This window comes from Fukomys damarensis, unplaced genomic scaffold, assembly GCF_012274545.1.
Source record: "Fukomys damarensis isolate Sample0158 unplaced genomic scaffold, DMR_v1.0_HiC HiC_scaffold_30, whole genome shotgun sequence".
Taxonomy (NCBI): domain Eukaryota; kingdom Metazoa; phylum Chordata; class Mammalia; order Rodentia; family Bathyergidae; genus Fukomys; species Fukomys damarensis.
In genome coordinates, this window is record NW_022900942.1 from 62,471,159 (window position 1) to 62,490,159 (window position 19,001).

Sequence of the window (19,001 nt, forward strand, 5' to 3'; positions counted from 1 at the left end):
TGCAAGTGTTGTGAAAAATACTTGCCTTGGGCAAAGCAATATGGCTATGACTGTTACAAACATTTTCCAAAGCTAACTATTGAAGATTCTGATTCATTAATGTCAAAGACGTGTTTGCTTACATTTTTAAAGCAATATCCATGTTTCCATTATTTGAAAAGAAAATTTTTATTCTTTTTTTTGTATTTCTTTGCTTAATAATTTCTAGAGTGTAACTGAAAGTAACCATGTATTTGCCATATAAATATAATAGATGCATGCAGATTTGTAGTCTTTTTAATATTTTGCACAGTTCAGCACATATTATTAATGAATGTCTCTCTGGGATACATATGACCTATGCTGTAGTTTTATTGACAGTGACTGCTGCAGCATTGAACTAAACATAAAATAAATATTAGGGAATTATTATTAAAAGTAGGGAGGAAATCAATGAAACAGGAAACAAAACAATAAAAAATATGAAACAAAAGTTGATTCATTGGGCAAACCAATAAAACCGACAAATTTTTTGCTAGACTAGCCATAAAAAGACATAAATTATTAAAATCATGACTGATGGGCCGGGGATTTAGCTCAGCAGTTCGGGGCCTGCCTTTCAAGTGCGAGGACCTGAGTTCAATCCCTGGGACCAAAAAAAAATAAAAATAAAAAAACATAAAATCATGAATGAAAGAGGAGATATTACTATCAACCCTACAGAAATTAAAAGGCTCATAAAGAAATAGTACAGATTCCTATATACCAACAAATAAAACTCCTTACACGAATATAAAAAAACTCCCATAGAAACTCATTATGAAAACTAATATAAGAAGAAATATTAAGATATGAACATATCAATAACAAGTGAAGAAATTGAATTAGTAATTTAAAATATTTCCACAATGAAAAGGCCATGTCCCAGTGGCTTCACCGATAAATATGGCAAGTATTTAAGAAGAAACAATACCAATCATTTTCAGGTTATTTTAAAAAATACAGAAAGGAAGCCAAGTGTGGTGGTGCACTCCTGTAATTCTAGCCCTCTGGAAGAACAAAGCAGGAGGATTGCAAGTTCAAGTCCCACCTGGGCAAGTTAGTGAGACCATGTCTCAAAATAAAAAACAGTAAAAGGACTGGGAATACAGCTCAGTGTGGAGGGCCTGGGTTCAATCCCCAGTTCAGAGAACCAACAAACAAATAATAAAAATGGAGAAAGGAATACTGTTCAAGTCATTCTACAAGGCCAGTATTACATGATATCAAAACCAAACAAAGACTTTATAATTAATCAAACTACAGACCAATGTCCTTTATAAGCACAGGTGCAAAAAAATCCTTCACAAAATATTTAAAAGCTGAATTCAGCAACATATAAAAGCAGGAATGCAAGGCTGATTTGAAAATCAGCACCATATACATATCAGCAGGATAAAGAATAGAAACCATACTATCATCTCAACAGATGCGGAAAAAGGCACTTGACAAAAATCAGCATTTGTTCATGTTAAGAGCTTTTGCTCTTAAAAAAATGGAACTGGGTAAACCTCCTCAATCTAATAGAAGCCATCTATGAAAACCCACACCCTCCTCTTTTCAGTATTTCACATGAGGCTCCAGCCGAGGTGATTAGTTAAAACAAACAAAGAAACAAAAAACAGAAAAGAAAAAGTCTACATTTAGTTGCAGATAATATCTCTTATATGCAGACAGCCCTAAGGAATCTATGGACACACAAAAGATGCCAGTATTAATAAACAAAGTCATCAAGGTTACAGGATACAAGATCAAAACAAGAAAATCAATTGTACTTCCATGTACCAGCAGTGAACAGTACAAAAATATAACTAAGATGACTCGTACTAGCATCGAGCAAAATGAAATATTTAGAAATAACAAAGAAGTACACTTGTACATCAAAAATTACCAAACAGTGTAAGTGCGAGAAGATGATGTAAATAAATAAACATTTCATGCTCCTGGATTGGAAGAGTCAACATTAAAATGAAACATTTTTAAAAATTGACTTGCAGATTCAACATAATCCTGATCAAAATCCAAACTGGTTTTTAATTTATAGAAATGATGAGGTGATTCTAAAATTTGTATGGAAATATAAAGGAACTACATAGACAAAAAATAATGTAGAGGAACTACGTTGGAGGACTTATGTTCACCAATTTCAAAATCTTTTATAAAACAGCAATAATTAAGACAATGTGACACTGGATAAGGACAGGGATACAGATTAATGGGACAAAACTCAGAGTTTAGAGATATGTAATTATATTCATGATTAATTTGGTTTAAAAAAAATAGTACCAAGGAACTCAGTGGGAGAAAGAATAGTCTTTTCAACAAATGATGCTGGTACAATCCATATGTTAAAAAAAACTTTCATACTCAAAAATTAACTAAAAATGGATCATAGTTTGAAATATAAGAGCAAAAGCGATAAAATGTAAAAGGATAGAGAAACTTTCTAAGGTGGTGACTCAGCCCAAGAGTCCTAGGATATAACACAAATAACATCAGTCAAGGAGAAAAACTCAGTGAGCTAAACTTCATCAAAATTTAAAAGTTCTGGTCTTTGAAAGACACTGCGAGGAGACTCAGAAGAAAGGGCACAGAATGAGAGAAAACATCTGAGAGCATATATGATAAAAAGCATCTATCAAAAGTAGTTAAGTAACTATGGTAACTCAATAGGAAAGAAATCCAACTTTGAAAACAGGCAAAAGATTCAAATAGACATTTCACCAAAGAAATGGCCAGGAAACATATAAAAAATGGTCAACACCATTAGTCATTAAGTGAATGCAAATCAAAATCACCACGAAGCCCTAGTAGACATCCACCATCATGGTCACAATAGGTAAGATGGAAAATAAGAAGTGTTCGCAGGGATGTGGGTGTCCTGAAACCCTCATCCATTTGCCGTAGGAATGTGAAACGGTACAGTCACCTTGGAAAACAACTGGGTAGTTTCTTATACAGTTAAGCACAAACTGCATACAATGCGCAGATAATTTAGAACGAGTAGGAGAAAGCTGACTTAAAAAATTATTGGACAGTCACCTTTCAGGTCATTAATGTTACAACACTATCAAATCTTCACAGGTTTGTTGCTTAACTTTCTGTAGCAATCTCATTTATTCAACACAAAGCTTGCTAAGCACCCACAGTACGCACATAGTTTCCTTGACACTGGGCAAGTGGTTTTGCTCTCAGAAATGGATTGATGTTACCACACAACTGCGTCATTTAAGGCAGTCGTGGGCTTGTTATAGAAGTTAGTCTGGCTGCTCTTCTGCCTTCCTCACTTGCACACTCTATTGCCATGTGATGTGTTTTGTCGTGTGACAAGGTAGCAAGAGGTCTCCACCCATGCGGCCCCTGGACCGTGAGCCAGATAAACTTGTGTGGTTTACAAAGTACCCAAGCTGTGATATTCTGCTAGAGCGCTGAACAACACAGACTACCATAAAGATTTATTGAAAACTCTTACTTTTGGAGAGCTTCACAGCAGAGCGGGGGGGTCATATTTTACGACCACTCAAGGAAGAAAAGATGGGAAGAACACAGGAAGGAAGGCCGATAAGCAGGCAGACCAGCGCAAACAAACTGAATTCACGGGTCAGGGCGGGAGTTCCTGTCTGGATCCCCAGGGATCCTTCCCGGAAGAGCCGGGTGTTGAAAGACCGTGGGGCGTCCCAGGATGACTGAGGGTGTATGCAGAACCTTAAAGATGAGAACTCTATTTTTACGGCGATTGTCACGGGACTTCCCTGAATGGCTGTGAAAGCTGGACGCATTGCCATACTCCAGTGCTGGCGGAGAGGCAGTGTTTGCAGGCCCGGGGCCAGCGGTCCGCATCCCTTGGCTTCTCTTCCTCTGGCCACCCCGGCGCAGCTCTGTTGGCATCGGAAGCCCCCGCCTTCCACCTCCGGGACCCCGTGGAGCGTCGCCTGGAGCCCACAGCCTCTTTCCTCCTCTGTCCTACTCTGCTGGCCTCAGCTCCCGCCTTTCCAAACTTTAAACACAGCATGTCCCGGGGCAGCTGCGAGAAGCTGGTCGGGGAGTCGCTTCATCTGGCGCTCCTGCTCTAACGGGACCTTCACTGAGCTGCCGACTGGGGACCCAGTCTCTAAACCGGAAGCTTTCAGGAGAGCCTCTCTGCCAGTGGGCGGCTGAAGAGGAGCCCTTTTTGTTTTTCCTGATGCAAACATGAATTTAATTATACCAACATTTACTGACATCTAGTGCCGATGTTTACTGAATCTAATATAATAAATAAACATCCCCTAGCCTTTACTTTTTTGTTTCTTTTGTATTATTAACCTTCTATGTGCTCTCTCTCGCCCTCCCCTGCCCCTTCTCTCCCTCTGTCCCTCTCATTCTGGACAATAGAAATATCTCACTTTCAGCCAGGTGTGGTGCTAGCCTATAATCCAAGCATTCAGGAGGCTGAGGCAGGAGGATCCCATGAGTTCAAGACCAGCCTGGGCTACACAGGGAGATCCTGTCTCAATTCCCTGCCCCCCTCAAAGAAATATCTCACTTTCAGGTTTGGAAACTTAATTAGGACCATGACATTTCAGCCCTTCCAGTTATTATTTTTTCCATGATACAAATAGCTACCGATGAGTCCCATTTTCCTCTTCTTTTCAGTAACTTTCTATAGCTACTGTATAGCCATGATCTAAAAGCAAATCCCACGGTGGCCGACCTGCGTTCTAGGATGTGTTTTAGAAAGGGCAAGGGGATAAAACAGAGAGATTTAAATCTTAGAGTCTTTATCCGCTTCCATTCCAGAAGTTAATTTAAGCAGGTTAGATCATGGCACATTTTAAAGCAGGAACTGCATGTGTTCTATTTTTTGGACATTTTATTTTATATCATCCAAGACACTTAGCAATGCTGACGAGAGATGCCTCACGGAACCTAAGGCGGTCTGTGGACCGAACTGTCCCAGGCTCGTGAAAGTCAGTCTCCCTCATTGCTTATCCAGCAGCCCAGGCGCCCACACCAGGGGAAGAGAGCGTCTCCCGCCCCAGTCTTGCGGAGGCCCTGCTTCCTCCATGCCGCGGGGGACTTCCTGGGCCGACTGGCCCACTGCAGCCGCTCTCTCAGGCTGGACGTGTGGAGTTGAGAGACTCTGTAGGAAAGCGGGGTCCTCCTCCCTGGCAGGCAGACTCATCCCGCTCCCCAGGAGAGACAGGCCGCGGCGCCTCCTCACCAGGAAGAAGTGCATTCTGGAGGAGTCCGGTACCATCGAAACCTCGTTTGGCTTGCAAAAGATCCTCACGAATAATATTTCCACTGTACAGCACAGCAAGCCAGGGGGGAATCAATTCTTGCTGAGCCTGTCTGGGCGTCGGGCGCCTGAATGAGAGGAAGTGTTGGTCCCTTCTTGCTATCGATCCACTCTCCAGTTCTGCTGCGGTGTAAACTGCCCATTACAAGAAACTGCCATTTCCGGACCTGAGAAGCCCCATCCTCCCTCCACAAGCAGCCAAGTGTCCACAGCAGCAAGACTGAGGCACAGCGAGGTCTGTGGCCTTGGATTTAGGGTTGGTCTTTGAGGCTCAGAGCACACAACTCTATTGCCTCTTAAAGAAGTAACTGTGCCCTGGTCTGGTGGCTCAAGACGGTAATCCCAGCACCCTGGGAGGCTGAGGCAAGAGGATTCCAAATTGAAGTCCAGCCTGGGCAGCTTACTGAGACCCTGTCTCAAAATAAAAACCAAAAAGGGTTGGAGACATAGTTCAGTGTAAAAGCCATGAGTTTAATTTCTAGTAACTCTGGTTTTTCTGTGTTTGTTAGATTTCCCTCTTACCTTCTATCATAGGAGAAGCCTTGTAACAGCCTGTGGTTGCTACTTACATACCAGAAGGCAAATCCAAGAATTGTTTTGGTTTTTGTTATCCAGAAACTATAGTATTTTCCCTTGTGTATAATAATTAAAATATCACTTAGGAAACAAAGCCATAAGAACATTTCTAGAGGGGAAAAAGGGAAAATACTGCCTCTGGCCATTTTCTATTGCTATAAGAAAACATCACAGATTGGGTAGTTTATAACGAATGGAGGTTTTCTTAGCCCACGGTTCTGGAGGCTGGAAGCGAGCACCCTGTGCTGTGCTATGACGTGGTAGAAAGTCGGGGGGTGACTGGGCCCACTCAGAAATGTGGACAATGAGGCCCGCCTTGCTTCGGGACAACTTGCTCTCCAGGTAACTAATGGGCCCCGACTCAGAGCACATTAACCCCCTCACGAGGGCAGGGCCTGCTGTCCCACACACATCCTGAAGTCCCACCCGTGCTCAACACCATTGTGCGGAGTTTCAAGGAGAAGTTTGGAGGGGTCCAAGCACAGTCAAACCACGGCGAACACAAACTGACATTTCAGCCGCTTTCCAAGGGAATTTCATCTCCCACGACTCCACCCGCTCAGTACTTTTTGTGATTCAGATTCAGCCGCTCCAGCGCATTCCGTGTACAACTGAGCTTGACCGCGTGCAGCTGGGCTTGCTCCCGTGTGCTTCTCTCAGCGCTCCGAAAACCCTAACGAGGGAAGAAGGCGTTTCTTCCCCACGACACGCATCTTTGAGAATGGATAATTCTCAGGTGGTTTCACCGTCACCCGGCCTCCTGCGGAGTCTGAGGAGACACCGTGTTCAGGTTTTCACAGCCTCAAGGCTCCACGGCAGGGGTGCGGGGAACCCCGTGAGAGCCGCACGCTCTCTCCTGCACCTCCTGTCTGGGCACCTCACTCCTGCTCCTGCCTTGGTCGTCCGTGCTCCCCTCCTTCCGACAGCCCAGGAGGCCCTCCGGGGTGCTCCTGCCCGCCCTGGCCTTCTCACATCTCCGCCGCTCTCCCTCAGCCTCCCCCTCACACGGCTTCCACACTGCTCCTCCCTGGAAGGCCTGGCGGCGGCGGCTCCTGACGCCCGGTGCTCCTGCCCCACACAGCTTCACGGCGAACCCTCTCGGCTGCTCCGCGTCCTGGCTCAGCGTCACCTTCTCAAGGAAGCCTGACCACTCTACAGCTCCAGTCTGCACCCTCGGGCCCTCTCCCCTACTCTGTTTGTATTGCTTCCGTGACGTTTATTACCCTCTGGCATAATACAGAATTCACCGTGCTGTGTTCAGTAATTTACTCCAAGGACCTAGGGCGGAACTCAGCACCCAGGAGGCACTCAGTAAGTATTTGTTGAATGAATGAGTGATGCCTCGACCGCACTGCGTGCTGTGTTCAGTAATTTACTCCAAGGACCTAGGGCGGAACTCAGCACCCAGGAGGCACTCAGTATTTGTTGAATGAATGAGTGATGCCTCGACCGCACTGCATTCCCCGTGAGCCAGCTCCCACACTGCACATCTTACACGATCGCCCTTTAGACCTCGGAACGCAAGGAACCTCGTTTTACAGGTGAAGAAACCGGGAAGTTCAGTAGGTTACCGGAAGTCACGTGCCTGCCGGAGTGTGCACGGGCCTGTTGGACCCCGTGGCCCACTGTGACATCCAGAAATGGATGTGACACCAATCTCGGGCTGATAGTTGAGGGCGGGCAACAGATGTCCCCTGATGCCACGCATTGCAACCATTTTAGGGTGGGAGACGGACTGAGTTTTAGGTCTCCTCCGTTCCGCTCGCGCTCAGAGGTCTGTCTTTCGGCCCTGGTGTCTTCTGGCTGGATTACAACTAATTTGAATGTTACCGTGGTTTTTTTCAAACTCTAGTAGTTTCTCTCTTTTTGCTTTTGTTTTGTTTTGTTTGTTTGTTACACAGGATCCCCCTGTGTCATTCAGGCTGGCCTCGAACTCGCAACGATTCTTCTGCCTCGGCCTCCCCGGTGCTGGGACCGCAGGTGTGCGCCCCCACGTCCAGCTCAAACTGTAGCGGTTTCATAGGAGGTTCCGTTCTGGGCAGCTTTCGTGGGGATCGGTCAGTAACTGTAGGTGAAGAGTAGTTAAAGGCTGGGTGCCCTGGGAAAGACACTCAGTGTTCCAATCCTCAGACGGAGGTCGCTCAGAGCCCCTGTATATCTCCCTGTGCAACTCTAGATGACGGGTTAGAGTCTGGCCAGGGCCAGGTCCGGCATGCACGATCACCCTTTGGTTTTCTCTCCCAGAATTCCTTGGAATTTGTGCCCATCTCCGTGTTGTTCCCTGCTCTAAATCTTGGTTTCTTTGGGTCTCAATGGTTTCTGCATGGGAAGAGTAAATAAAAGGCAAGAGCAGTACAGAAGTAAATATTGATGCTTCCAGAAAAATCTGATGGCGATATGGCTGAGGGAAGTTGCTGACTGTAACCTGTCACCAGGAACCAGAGGACAGGGTGGAGCCAACACAGTATGGGAGTTCAGATCTGTATTCTGTCACTTCTGAGGGTAATGAAGAAAAGCCACTTAATAGCCTTGGCCTTCAATTTTCTTATCTGTAGAACGAGGTGATAATTTCTACTCCCACAGTTATTGTAAAGACTCTGCAGTATACAAGATGCAGAACTGACATGCTTCATATGGGCTGAATTTCCATTGGTTCTCTGTAAGAAAATTAAATCTCCACCGTTACTGTGGAGGGTTAGGAGTCAACTCGAAATCCTTTCATCTTCCACAAACTCCGCTGTGGTGTTCTGTGGCTTTAAAAGCTGTTCATTCCTCCTTTCAACTACAGTAGGCTGTTCCTTTAGTTATTTCCACCTTCATGTGCGATCTGCTTACTCCTAAGAACGGAGGCACCTGCTTTCCTAAGACCATGTTCTCTAAAGACATCTGTCTTACTTTACCCTAAATCTTTAGGTTATTAGCATTGGAGCAGGGCGCTCAGGTCAGACACGTGGCCATCTGGAATTTACATGCAGACTTTCTAGATCAGTGGCTTTGACCTCTGTGAGGCTGTGGAGTTCTCTGAGACTCTGATGAATGCTACAGTCCCTCCCTCCCAGGAATTCAGCTGTATGTAACGGTGCACACTGGTGGAATACATCAGATTCCACACTTGGATCATCTCAGATTATCCAAGATTCTGTCGGAATCCACTTGGAACAGAGGTTGAGAACCTTTGCCTAATGGTGGCAAAGTGGCCATGAGGACTAGTTTCCTGCTAGTCCCTGAAAACACTTGTTGATTATCAGTATAAAAATAATCTTGCCATTCCAGGAGGTTTTGTGCTTTCTTTGGGTTTTTTTCTCACTGTGACCAATCATAAAGGCATCTAGAGGGACCCTTCCACCATCCAGTCAGTAACCAGCCGTGTTGCAACCACACTGCCACTGAGCGAGCCACTGTTCCTAAGACTCACGGAGGTCAGCCAGGCCCTGAGCACATATAACTCCCCATAGTTTCCACTCACTGGCCATCTAACTACAAAGCAGATGCTAAAAACAGACAAGGCCTAGTTCTCAGTAATGCACCCCACACTTGGGGCATTTGGTGCATTTCCAGCTCTGAGGGTCTCCATCAACGACACTGCTCATGGTCCAAAGAGATCATGCTTGGGCTTCCTTTAGAAGAAAAAAGTCATTCCACCCAGAGTAAGCTTGAGCACAACCTGAAGCAGTTAGGAAGATCGGAAAACATTCAAAACAATATTACCCGCACCTGTTAGTTCTAGTTCTAAAAAAAGCAACTGAAATACCTCCTGGATTAGGACGGTCTGCTTTGTCTTTTACATTGCATGGTATGAAGGAAAACAGGCAGCATTTTCTTCCACCTCTTATTTCTACCTTAGCATGTTTCTACCCAAAGCTTGAGTTATTCAAACATGGCAGCCATTAATAAATTCCTATGTATGTGCATAAATATGTACATAGTAGGAAGGAATGATATGATGTTGAGCATAAAAAAATGACTGCATTTTTCCAAAGATCTTTTCCCAAAGATTATATAGAGCAAATCTTTTTTGATTATTAATGTTTGATAAATCAGATTACGAATAAATATGAATATCACACACATTGCTAAAGACTTGTATAAAGTCAACATAACATTTAGCAAAAGAGATGAAGAGATAAAGAAAATTTAAAAATTCAAATACAGGGCCCGGGATTTAGCTCAGTGGCACTGCACCTGCCCGGCAAGTGCAAGGTCCTGAGTTCAATCCTTGGTACCAGAAAAAAAAAAAAAAATTCAAGTACATGAAATTCTATAGATTCTTTCACACTGGGAAAACGAAGTAAGTACACAAGAAGTTACAGTAACAACTGCATGATAATGCAATACCCATCTTCTTCTACACCTCCGGCACATACAGTCCAGAAAAATGTAATCCTCCGCTATTACAAGACAGCTGCTTTCCTAAATGAGGTTCTTGAACACACCCACGGAACATTTTTCAGGAGGATAAAGTGATGCTGCCATGTACGCCCAGTGTTAATTCCTCCCAACTTTTCTCTGGAAGGCAGTTCATTGGAAGCAAGTGCTAAAAGAAACAAATTTCGGCTCAGTGACACTATTTCCATATGTGCAGCCAACACAAGGTCCTCAGCGATATCCCATGGCAGAATACGGCCTCTGAAATCAAGAGTACAAAACGATCCTGTTCCATCCGAAATGGGATGTCAGAGCCGTAGTGTACCCCAGGTAAACCCCAGCGGGCCCTGCTTCTGCCGCTGAGCCTGACACACTCCCAGGAGGTCACTGTTGCAGACAAAATGACAGCTGTAGATCAGGTGCTGCTGAGACCCAACAGGGCGTTAGAGGTGTCTGCCTGGAGAAGCCTTCTTCTTATCTGTTCATACAAGCCACTCTATTATTTCCTCAATAACTGCTTAGATGCCTAGACATAAACACTTTTTCCAGTTCCCCTGTGAGATATTTTGTGAATTCAAGTTTTGGAAGACTTAAAATTATATTATAACAAAAAAATGGCACTTTTGCCAGAAAAGGCTTAAAGGCACCCGGTGTCTCACTACATAGCCCAGACTAAATCAGCAATTCTTTCTCTAGGCTATGGACGTTAATAAAGATCCCATGTACCTTGCAAAAAAGTGGTCTCTAAATGCCCATGAAATATTTCATTCTGACTAACAAGAAAATAAATATTGCTTTAGGCTGAGAAACTAAACGTCTCCCACAACATTTGTCGGGCTGGACCAACAGACATAGGAAAGCCTACGGCAAAGTCGACGGGAAAGGGCATTTCTCCCAGGGACACGGCTGCTTTGTGGTATCATGGTAACCGCCTTCTTCAAGAGCCTACAGACTCACCGTGAAACTTTCTCCTCTGATACTGACCAGTATGTTCGCTGTTTGAAACTGCATCAGCAAGAATGAAATATCTCACTCTCATCTGGAGAATCCGTCACTTGTTGACCCAGAAAAGCTGTCTAGGTCCCAACCCAGACAAAGAGCTCCCATTCTGGATACAACAGCCCACATTTATCTTGATTCTATTGTTAAAGAAATGAGATCCCAGGTTTGCCTTTCAGACCAGACATGCATCTGAAGTCCACTCTTCCTAGAATCCTAAAATAACTCTTGTCTAGAATAGAGTCTCCCTCCTTACAGGAGGCCAATGGATCTAATTTGGTTGGAAACAGGGTTGTTTCTGTTGTTCTTAGGCTGACTGAAATAAGGCCATGTTTTCCAATAAAATGCTCCAGGTAAACAAAGGATTTGCTGCTTGACCTATAGCTCAGAATTTTGAATACTGCCTTTCAGATATTGAAAAAACAGAACACATCTCCACTGCAGTGTAGTCTCCTGTGACCTGTGCATTGTAGATTCTATGCAAGCTTTCTAAGCAGAAACATTACAAGAGCTGGGAAACCTGCTCTGAGTGCTGAAGCGATATTTTCTGACTCTGCTGCCACTGAAGTTACCTGTGGCAAGTTCCCCCACTTCTAGAAATGTCACGGCTGGCAACTAAACACCACCAGTGTGACTGTGAATCTCAGAGACAAGAAAGGGAAACAGGTAATACAGACACGGGCCTCGGGTTTCGCAGAACTGGCTCTCTCCACAGCTGTAGGGCCGTCAGATTTAAGGAGAAAGCCAAAGAGGCTGGGAGGGTTATTCAGAGCATGTGCCTCTCCCCAGGTTGGAAGGCCGCTCCCAACTCACCCATGGGAGTAGCCATAATCGTAGGCGGAGGCAGACTTGCGACTGACTTCAGCCCCAAAGGAGTAGTGTGAGGCCTGCTGCTTGGAGGAGGCCGCCACCTGGCTGAAGGCCTCAGACTCCTGGCGGTGGGCGGCAGAGGAGCGGCTAGTGTAGGCCGTGGAGCCATGTGTGTAGATGGCAGAGCGCTTCTTGTCCTGCTGGTAATGGCTCATGGTGGTACGAAGGTCCTTGTTGCGGTAGCTGAGGTCATAGTGCTGGTGGGACTTCTGATAAAAAGGCAAAGCCATCTTGTGCCCCTCAGGGAAGTAGTCGACCTACAGGAAGACAATGATTCTTGAGTGAACTACTAGGGAACAAATTCCACAGAACAAGTCTATATCAACCTGAGAGAATTCACACTCTTGTCTCTTCAAAGAGCAGGCAGAAAAGGATGAAGTTCCGTGTGGGAAGGGATGAATACATTTTATTAATTTTCATGTTTACTAGTCCGTGTTTGCGATACATAATGATGATGTTCATCATGGGGAGTTGGTACATGCACAAAGCTCATCCTAATTCTTTTTACTTCCCCTTCCCTTCCCTAGCCACTCCCTCCATCTCTTGGACCCCATCCCTTCTGCAAAAGATCTATCTCCCTGCTTTCTATTACCTACCTTTTATTTGGGGACCTAAAAAATAAATTAAAATGAGGAGGGCTCTAGTCCAGTATGACTGGTGTCCATATAAGAAGAAGAAATTCAGACACATATCAGAAGATTGTGTGGAGACAGAGACACAGAGAGGAGTCAAACATGAGCCCAAGTGAGGCCTCAGAAAAACAATCCCCCCAACACCCTGGTCCTAGCTCTCCAGCCTCCAGAATGGCAATGATGTAAATGTCTGTTGGCTATGCTATCTGGCCTATAGTACTTTGTTAAGGTGGCCCTAGGGCAGCGCACACATACACAAAGGCCACTGCAGTGGCCCAGGGAGTGAGGGCCATGGTCAGCACAGCAAGTGTGAGAAGTGCTCAGAGCGTACACACAATCTGAGGTAGAGCCAATGGCGCTGCTGGAAGTTCTGAGGGCCAAAGAGAGAACCCCAAGGCTTTTGTCTGAGCAACCAGAAGACTGAAGTTGCTATTAACCGAGATGGGAGTACAAGAAGTCATCAGTTTGGGGTAGAAGAGGAGGAGATTGGCTTGATAGGATCTGTATTTATTTTTCAGTACCAGGGATTGAATCCAGGGACTTACACATGTAAGTAAATGCTCTATCACAGAGCAACACCTTGCAGAGCTGCTCTGCATTTGAGACACCTGGTCGACCTCCAAGTGGTGTTCAGTGGGAAGCTGGACGTGTGATTCTGGGGTACTGAGAAATCCAGGATGGGTATCCACATTTGGGACACCACGTGTAAGTAGTAAGGAAAGCCAAGAAAACAGATCAGAGCAATTATAAATGGAAAACTAAGTGCTGGGACTGAGCCCTGGAGTACAGTGATGTTATATACAGACTCTCAAATCACATGGGCACTTCAGAAAGGCATACTTTCAAACCAGAAAAAGGTTTGATTAGGAATCTGAAGGCTTCCCATCTTCTTACCTAAGAAGTGGGAGAGCTGATCCTCCGTGGGGCAGTTGGCACTGTGAACCTGAGTGGACAGTTCTGAATGTCAAAGGGAAGTTTGCCTAGCATTGGAAAGACACCCTTCACCCTGCTTGCCTCTCTTAGATAATCTCACTGACAGGCCATCGGCCATGTGGACAACCTGAAATGAGGTCATTATTGAGCTCCCCACCCTGTTTTTAAAATGCTTTTGTTCATATTTTAAAATGCTCTTTTAAAGTTTCATAAGAAAAATCCATTTTTAAGTAATCAGGGCTTTTTCCCTCCCAAACCTTGTTTTTCTTGAAATCCTATTGAGGAGTAAATCCTTCTAAAATTATCATCTTTTTTGGGTCAGATTTCCAAATAATTTTTATTTAAACTATTTAAAAAGTCAGTATGTATTCCCTAGAGAAGAAAACCCAGTAAACTTCACTCCAGAAATATTTATCTTAGGTCTCATGGAAGATATCAGTCTACAAGGCATTTCCCAAAAAGGGAAAAAAAAAAAAAAAAAGCTGCTAGCAAGCAACTCTGCTTCAACCCTTAAACAGATTGTTATTTTCCGTTATTAAATATACAGAATAATTATCATTGCATAATTAATAGTTATTAGGTGAACTTTGATAGGACAAGAGTTAGACTATGTTAATACAGAATTGTGTGAGGCAGCTGTACAGATATTAGGTAAGCTTCTATAATGATACATACCACACTGTCACATGGCAAATGTTACTTTAAAATCACTTCCAAGTAAACAATAAAGGTCCATTGCATTGTGAAATCGCTGACCAGAGGATTTGAAATGCTGTAATTTTTACAAAATAAAATCTTCAAATAGTTTTCCCCAGTTCTATTTGCCACTCTAGTTTTCCCCAGTATAATCATTTTTAATGATATCTAATCTTCCACATGCATTGATTGTTTATTACAAGTTACCAGGGTCTGACTTTAAGTCGCCAGAGCTGGCTGACCTCCAGGCAGAAAGACTAACTCCTCTCACTTCGTCGTGTAGGCAGGGATTACCCCAGTACACAATTGCTAGATTTTGTTGGAAAGAAAGATGATTTTCTTGTCTTCCGTTTCCTTAAAACCTACATTTGCTTTCTGAAAATAACATGAGAATTTAGGAAGAAGTACAAATTCTACAGTTGCAATCTTGAAGCGATACTTTTATAGAGGCAAATTCAGAGGATCATGAAGCACTCAAGCATTCACCCACACTTCACAGTCCCAGAATCACATTCTGTGACCGCAAGGTTCATTTGCCTCCTTGGGGGCTTAATTTGTAATCGAGAACCATAGGCACAGAGAGGAAGGAAAACACAAGCTTTCCTGCCCCTCAGCCATTCCAGATCTGAACCGAACTTCTGAACTGTACCTTGGAAAGTACTTGCACTTACAGTTGAATCTAAGACAGACACGATCTTAGAGGGCCAGCACCAGGAACTCAATTCAATGAGAATACAGTGATCAGAGAGGACAGCCCCAGGAGGCTGCTGGCACCTTGCTGTCCCAGTTTCCCTTCCAGGAGCTTCGCTTTCTGATTTCTCTGCTATTTTGACATCGCTGTGAGAAAACTGCTGAGCTGAGAAGGTGGAAGAAGCATGCACTGTCGAGCACAAAAATGACTGCACATTTTTCTGCGCCAATGTCACGCTTACCAGCTTCCAAAGGACCGACGGTGATGGAAATGTTCCGATGCCGTGAGGAGCTGGAGGAGACAATGAAAACCTCAGCTAGGCTGAATCCAAGGAAAAGTTAAGAGGCGGGACTGGAGACAGGACCCTGGGGCCCAGTTCAAAAATAAGGCATGTGGTCAGGCAGCAGAATGTCAGGCCCCACAGCCAGCCTTTTATGGCCAAGCAGGCAGATAAATATAGCAGCAGATGGGGAGAGAGTTCCAAACCCAGAAGACAGGCGCAGGTAGGGAGCTGCCTCAGTAATGTGGTTTCATCGGGGCCAGGCAGTGTCTCCGGCCTGACTGAATCAAGGATAGGATTTTCACTGGGCTATCAGAGCCGTGTTCAATATTGCTTTATCACAGAGTATTTAAAAATGTAACGGAAAGAGGGGTTTGTGTTGAGAGCTAAAAATAGGTGTAGTAATCTGATTCTCAAAATGGACTTCATGGAATGCTAAAATATGGTTCTGGGTGTGCTGTCAGTAACGCATGTGTAAGGCCTTTCAAAGATATGAAGTAAAAGAAAGAACTTGAGGCTAACCAGAGGCAAAACAAGAAATGGGTTATGTGTGGTGGTAGTTTTGGCCTCGCAATGCACAAATCACTGTTGCTCTCATTTCAGGAAGATTTTCAAAGCAAATCATAGCTCCAGGTTTGTTCCTTAACTAAAGTCATTTGGAAGGACTTTTTTTTTTTTTTTTTTTTGTACTAGGGGTTGAACCCAGGGCCTTTGTATTGAGCAACATCCCCAGCTTTTTAAAACTGTTTGAGACAGGGTCTCCCTAAGTCCCTCAGGCTGGGCTTGAAACTGTGACCCTCCTGCCTTAGCCTCCCAGAGTGCTGGGATTGCAGACACGCACAGTCATACCTGGCTGGAAACCAGTGTTTCATCTTTCCTAAACTCAGAGTAGGGGCAGTCTAACAAGGGGGGTCTGTTTTTCAGATGGTGTAACCAAGGAGGAGGCGTAATCTGTGGCTAGAGCCTCACTGTGGACTCAGTTCAGACCCAGATTCTACTCCACTGACGGCCTTCCTAGCCTCATGACCTCAAGCGGTTTAGTTCTCCTCCCTGGGCTTCAGGTTCTCTGAAGAATGGAGATAAGAGTATCCCAATTACACGGCTGCTGTGGAAATTAAATGTGATGATGACAGTGAAGCACTTACCCAGGGACTGCCACAGAATAAAGGCTCACTACCGTCAACTGTTATTACTACAGGGAATAACAGAAAAGTTCACGTTCAGAGTAACCATAGCGAACAGACTGATACCTTGATATACTGGCCCGTGTTCCAACAACTGATTACATGGACTAAAAAATACATCGTGCGTATCTATCAAATATTGAACAGACTTTCTTTTCAAATATTTATTTTTAGCTTAATTTTTAATCGCCACATCAAATACACAAACTACAGGGGTGGCATGTGATGTTTCCTGCCTTGTATTTATCGTGCAATATTTACATCAGGATAAACATGTCTCCTCAAACATTTCTCATTGTTTGGTGGTGAAAACATTCACAATCCTTCCTACCTACTTGAAACACACAGTGCACTGTCCTCTCTGTAGTCAGCCCGCTGCGCTGAGCGTCTTCCTCCCATCCAGCTATAACTTAATAACCCTGGTCAGCCTCTCCTCATCTCTCCCTGCCCACTACTCTCCTCAGCATCTGGGAGCGGCCATTCTACTTTCAACTTCTACCAGATCAATTGTTTTTCTTATTCCACACACGAGTAAGATCCTGCGGCACTTATCTTTCTGTGCCTGGCTTATTTCACTCAACAGGATGATCTCCAGTTTCATCTGTGTTGTTACAAGCGACGAGATTCTACATTTCCAGTGGTTGAGCAGGATTCCACTGTGCATACGTGCATTTTCTTTGCGCCTTATGTGTCACATGACGAGCATGTTGCTTGTCTCCATTCCTTGGCTGTTGTGGGTACTGCTGCAACAAGCTTGGGAATGCAGTTGTCTCTGACATATGGATTTCATCTCCTTTGGGTGTATACTCAGTAGTGGCATTGCTAGATCATATGGTACTTCTATTTGTAATTTTTTAGGAACTTTCATACTGTTTTCCACAACGGCTATGCTAATTTACATTCTCACTAACAAGTGTGCAAGTGGTTTCTTTTCTTCACATCCTCCTCAATGCTTATGGTTGTCTTTTTTATAACAGCTATTCTTACTGGGGTGATATTATTTTCCTGAGGGTAAGACAGTGAGCTGTGCTGAGGACCTATCACATGCCAGTCCCTGGGACAGTCACTTTATAGACGCAAGCCCAGTGACCCCTCGTAAGACCCTGTGAGGGAGGCATCATTAGCCCCACTAAATAGAAGCAGGAATCGAGGCTTCAGGAGGTGAAGTCATTTGCTGGGATCACTCAGCTTGTGGGTGACACAGATGCAGTTAAGAGATCTCTGGCTCCCAAAGTCCACGTACTTATTGTCACGCGTAGTTGATAAGTGCAGTGACACTCTGTTGATAAGGAAGTAGATCTCTGAAATGCTCTTCCAAGTGTACCGGAGACGCCCCTGGTAACAGGTCAGCTTTGGGTGACCCCAAGCTATGAAAGAGTGTTCTCTTGGCTCCTTGCCCAGCTTCCTGGGAAAGCTCAACCTGACATTTCTTCACCACAGTGTGTGTATCGGCACACGAGCTGTCTGGAGCCCGCAGGAGAATTTTTAAAGCTTTATGATCTCAGTCATCCATTTGTTCTCGAGATGCCCAATACAGGTTCTTCTCCAGGTTCACCCTCCGCCCATTGGAACGGCTCCTGGTGAGCCACTTCTCTAGAAGGAGGAAAGTTGCTTGAAATCTCCTCAGAGCAGAGGAAAGGAGAAGCAAACACAAATAAGACGTAAACCATCACAGGACCAGTCAAGATTTAACGACCACCAGATGCCAGGGATTACTGCTAGTTGCTTTACAGTATTTTATTTGACCATCACAGATATTTAAAATTTTTATCGCTCAAGAAATTTATATTTAGGGCTGGGGATTTAGCTCAGTGGCACCGCGCCTGCCTTGCAAGCTCAAGGTCCTAAGTTTGAGCCCCAGTACCCAAAAAAAGAAGAAAGAAAGAAATTGACATTTACAGAGATTAAAGTCACAGAACTCAAATATGACAGAGGAGTCAAGCCCAGGTCTGACACAACCTGCTATCCTCTCTCTCAGCGGTCTCAGCACATGTGTGTATGTGGACAGGGACGAAATGTTCCAGTGATGTCCACCACTGTCACAGAAGATGGGCTTCATCTACGACTCTGGCGTAAGAGACAATGATCTATTAGATCAAAGTGTACAGGTTACGTTCATCGATATATCAAGATGAAACATTTACTGAACTTTGATCCTTGTTACAAATTCAAAATGACACCATGCCTGCCTCACAAGTACAAGGTCCTGAGTTTGATTCCCTGGTACTGGAAAAATGAAACAAAACAAAACAAAATAACCAAGCAAACAAAAAAAAGAATTCAAAAGGAAAAGCCCATATAAACTGTGGAAAACTAAAATATTATTTATTTATCAACATTCAGGAGCCCGGGGAAAGCCAAAGAGTACTCTTCCAAACACATATACAAGAAGATTGGACAAAAGAAGCATGGACAGGCCCAGGGATTTAGCTCAGTGGTTCCACCTCCTGCCCTGAAAGCACAAGGTCCCGAGTGT

At 44.3% G+C, this 19,001-nt stretch overlaps 1 protein-coding gene across 1 annotated transcript in view; it reads right to left on the reverse strand.

Moving 5' to 3' along the window:
* Positions 1-19,001, reverse strand: part of Myom1 (myomesin 1) — a 140,244-nt gene that overhangs the window by 102,163 nt on the left and 19,080 nt on the right. The window contains exon 3 of the mRNA XM_010638739.3: positions 12,053-12,366. Within this exon, the coding sequence (XP_010637041.1) occupies positions 12,053-12,339 (287 nt within the window). The 5' untranslated portion in view covers positions 12,340-12,366. The remainder of the gene's footprint in view (positions 1-12,052; positions 12,367-19,001) is intronic.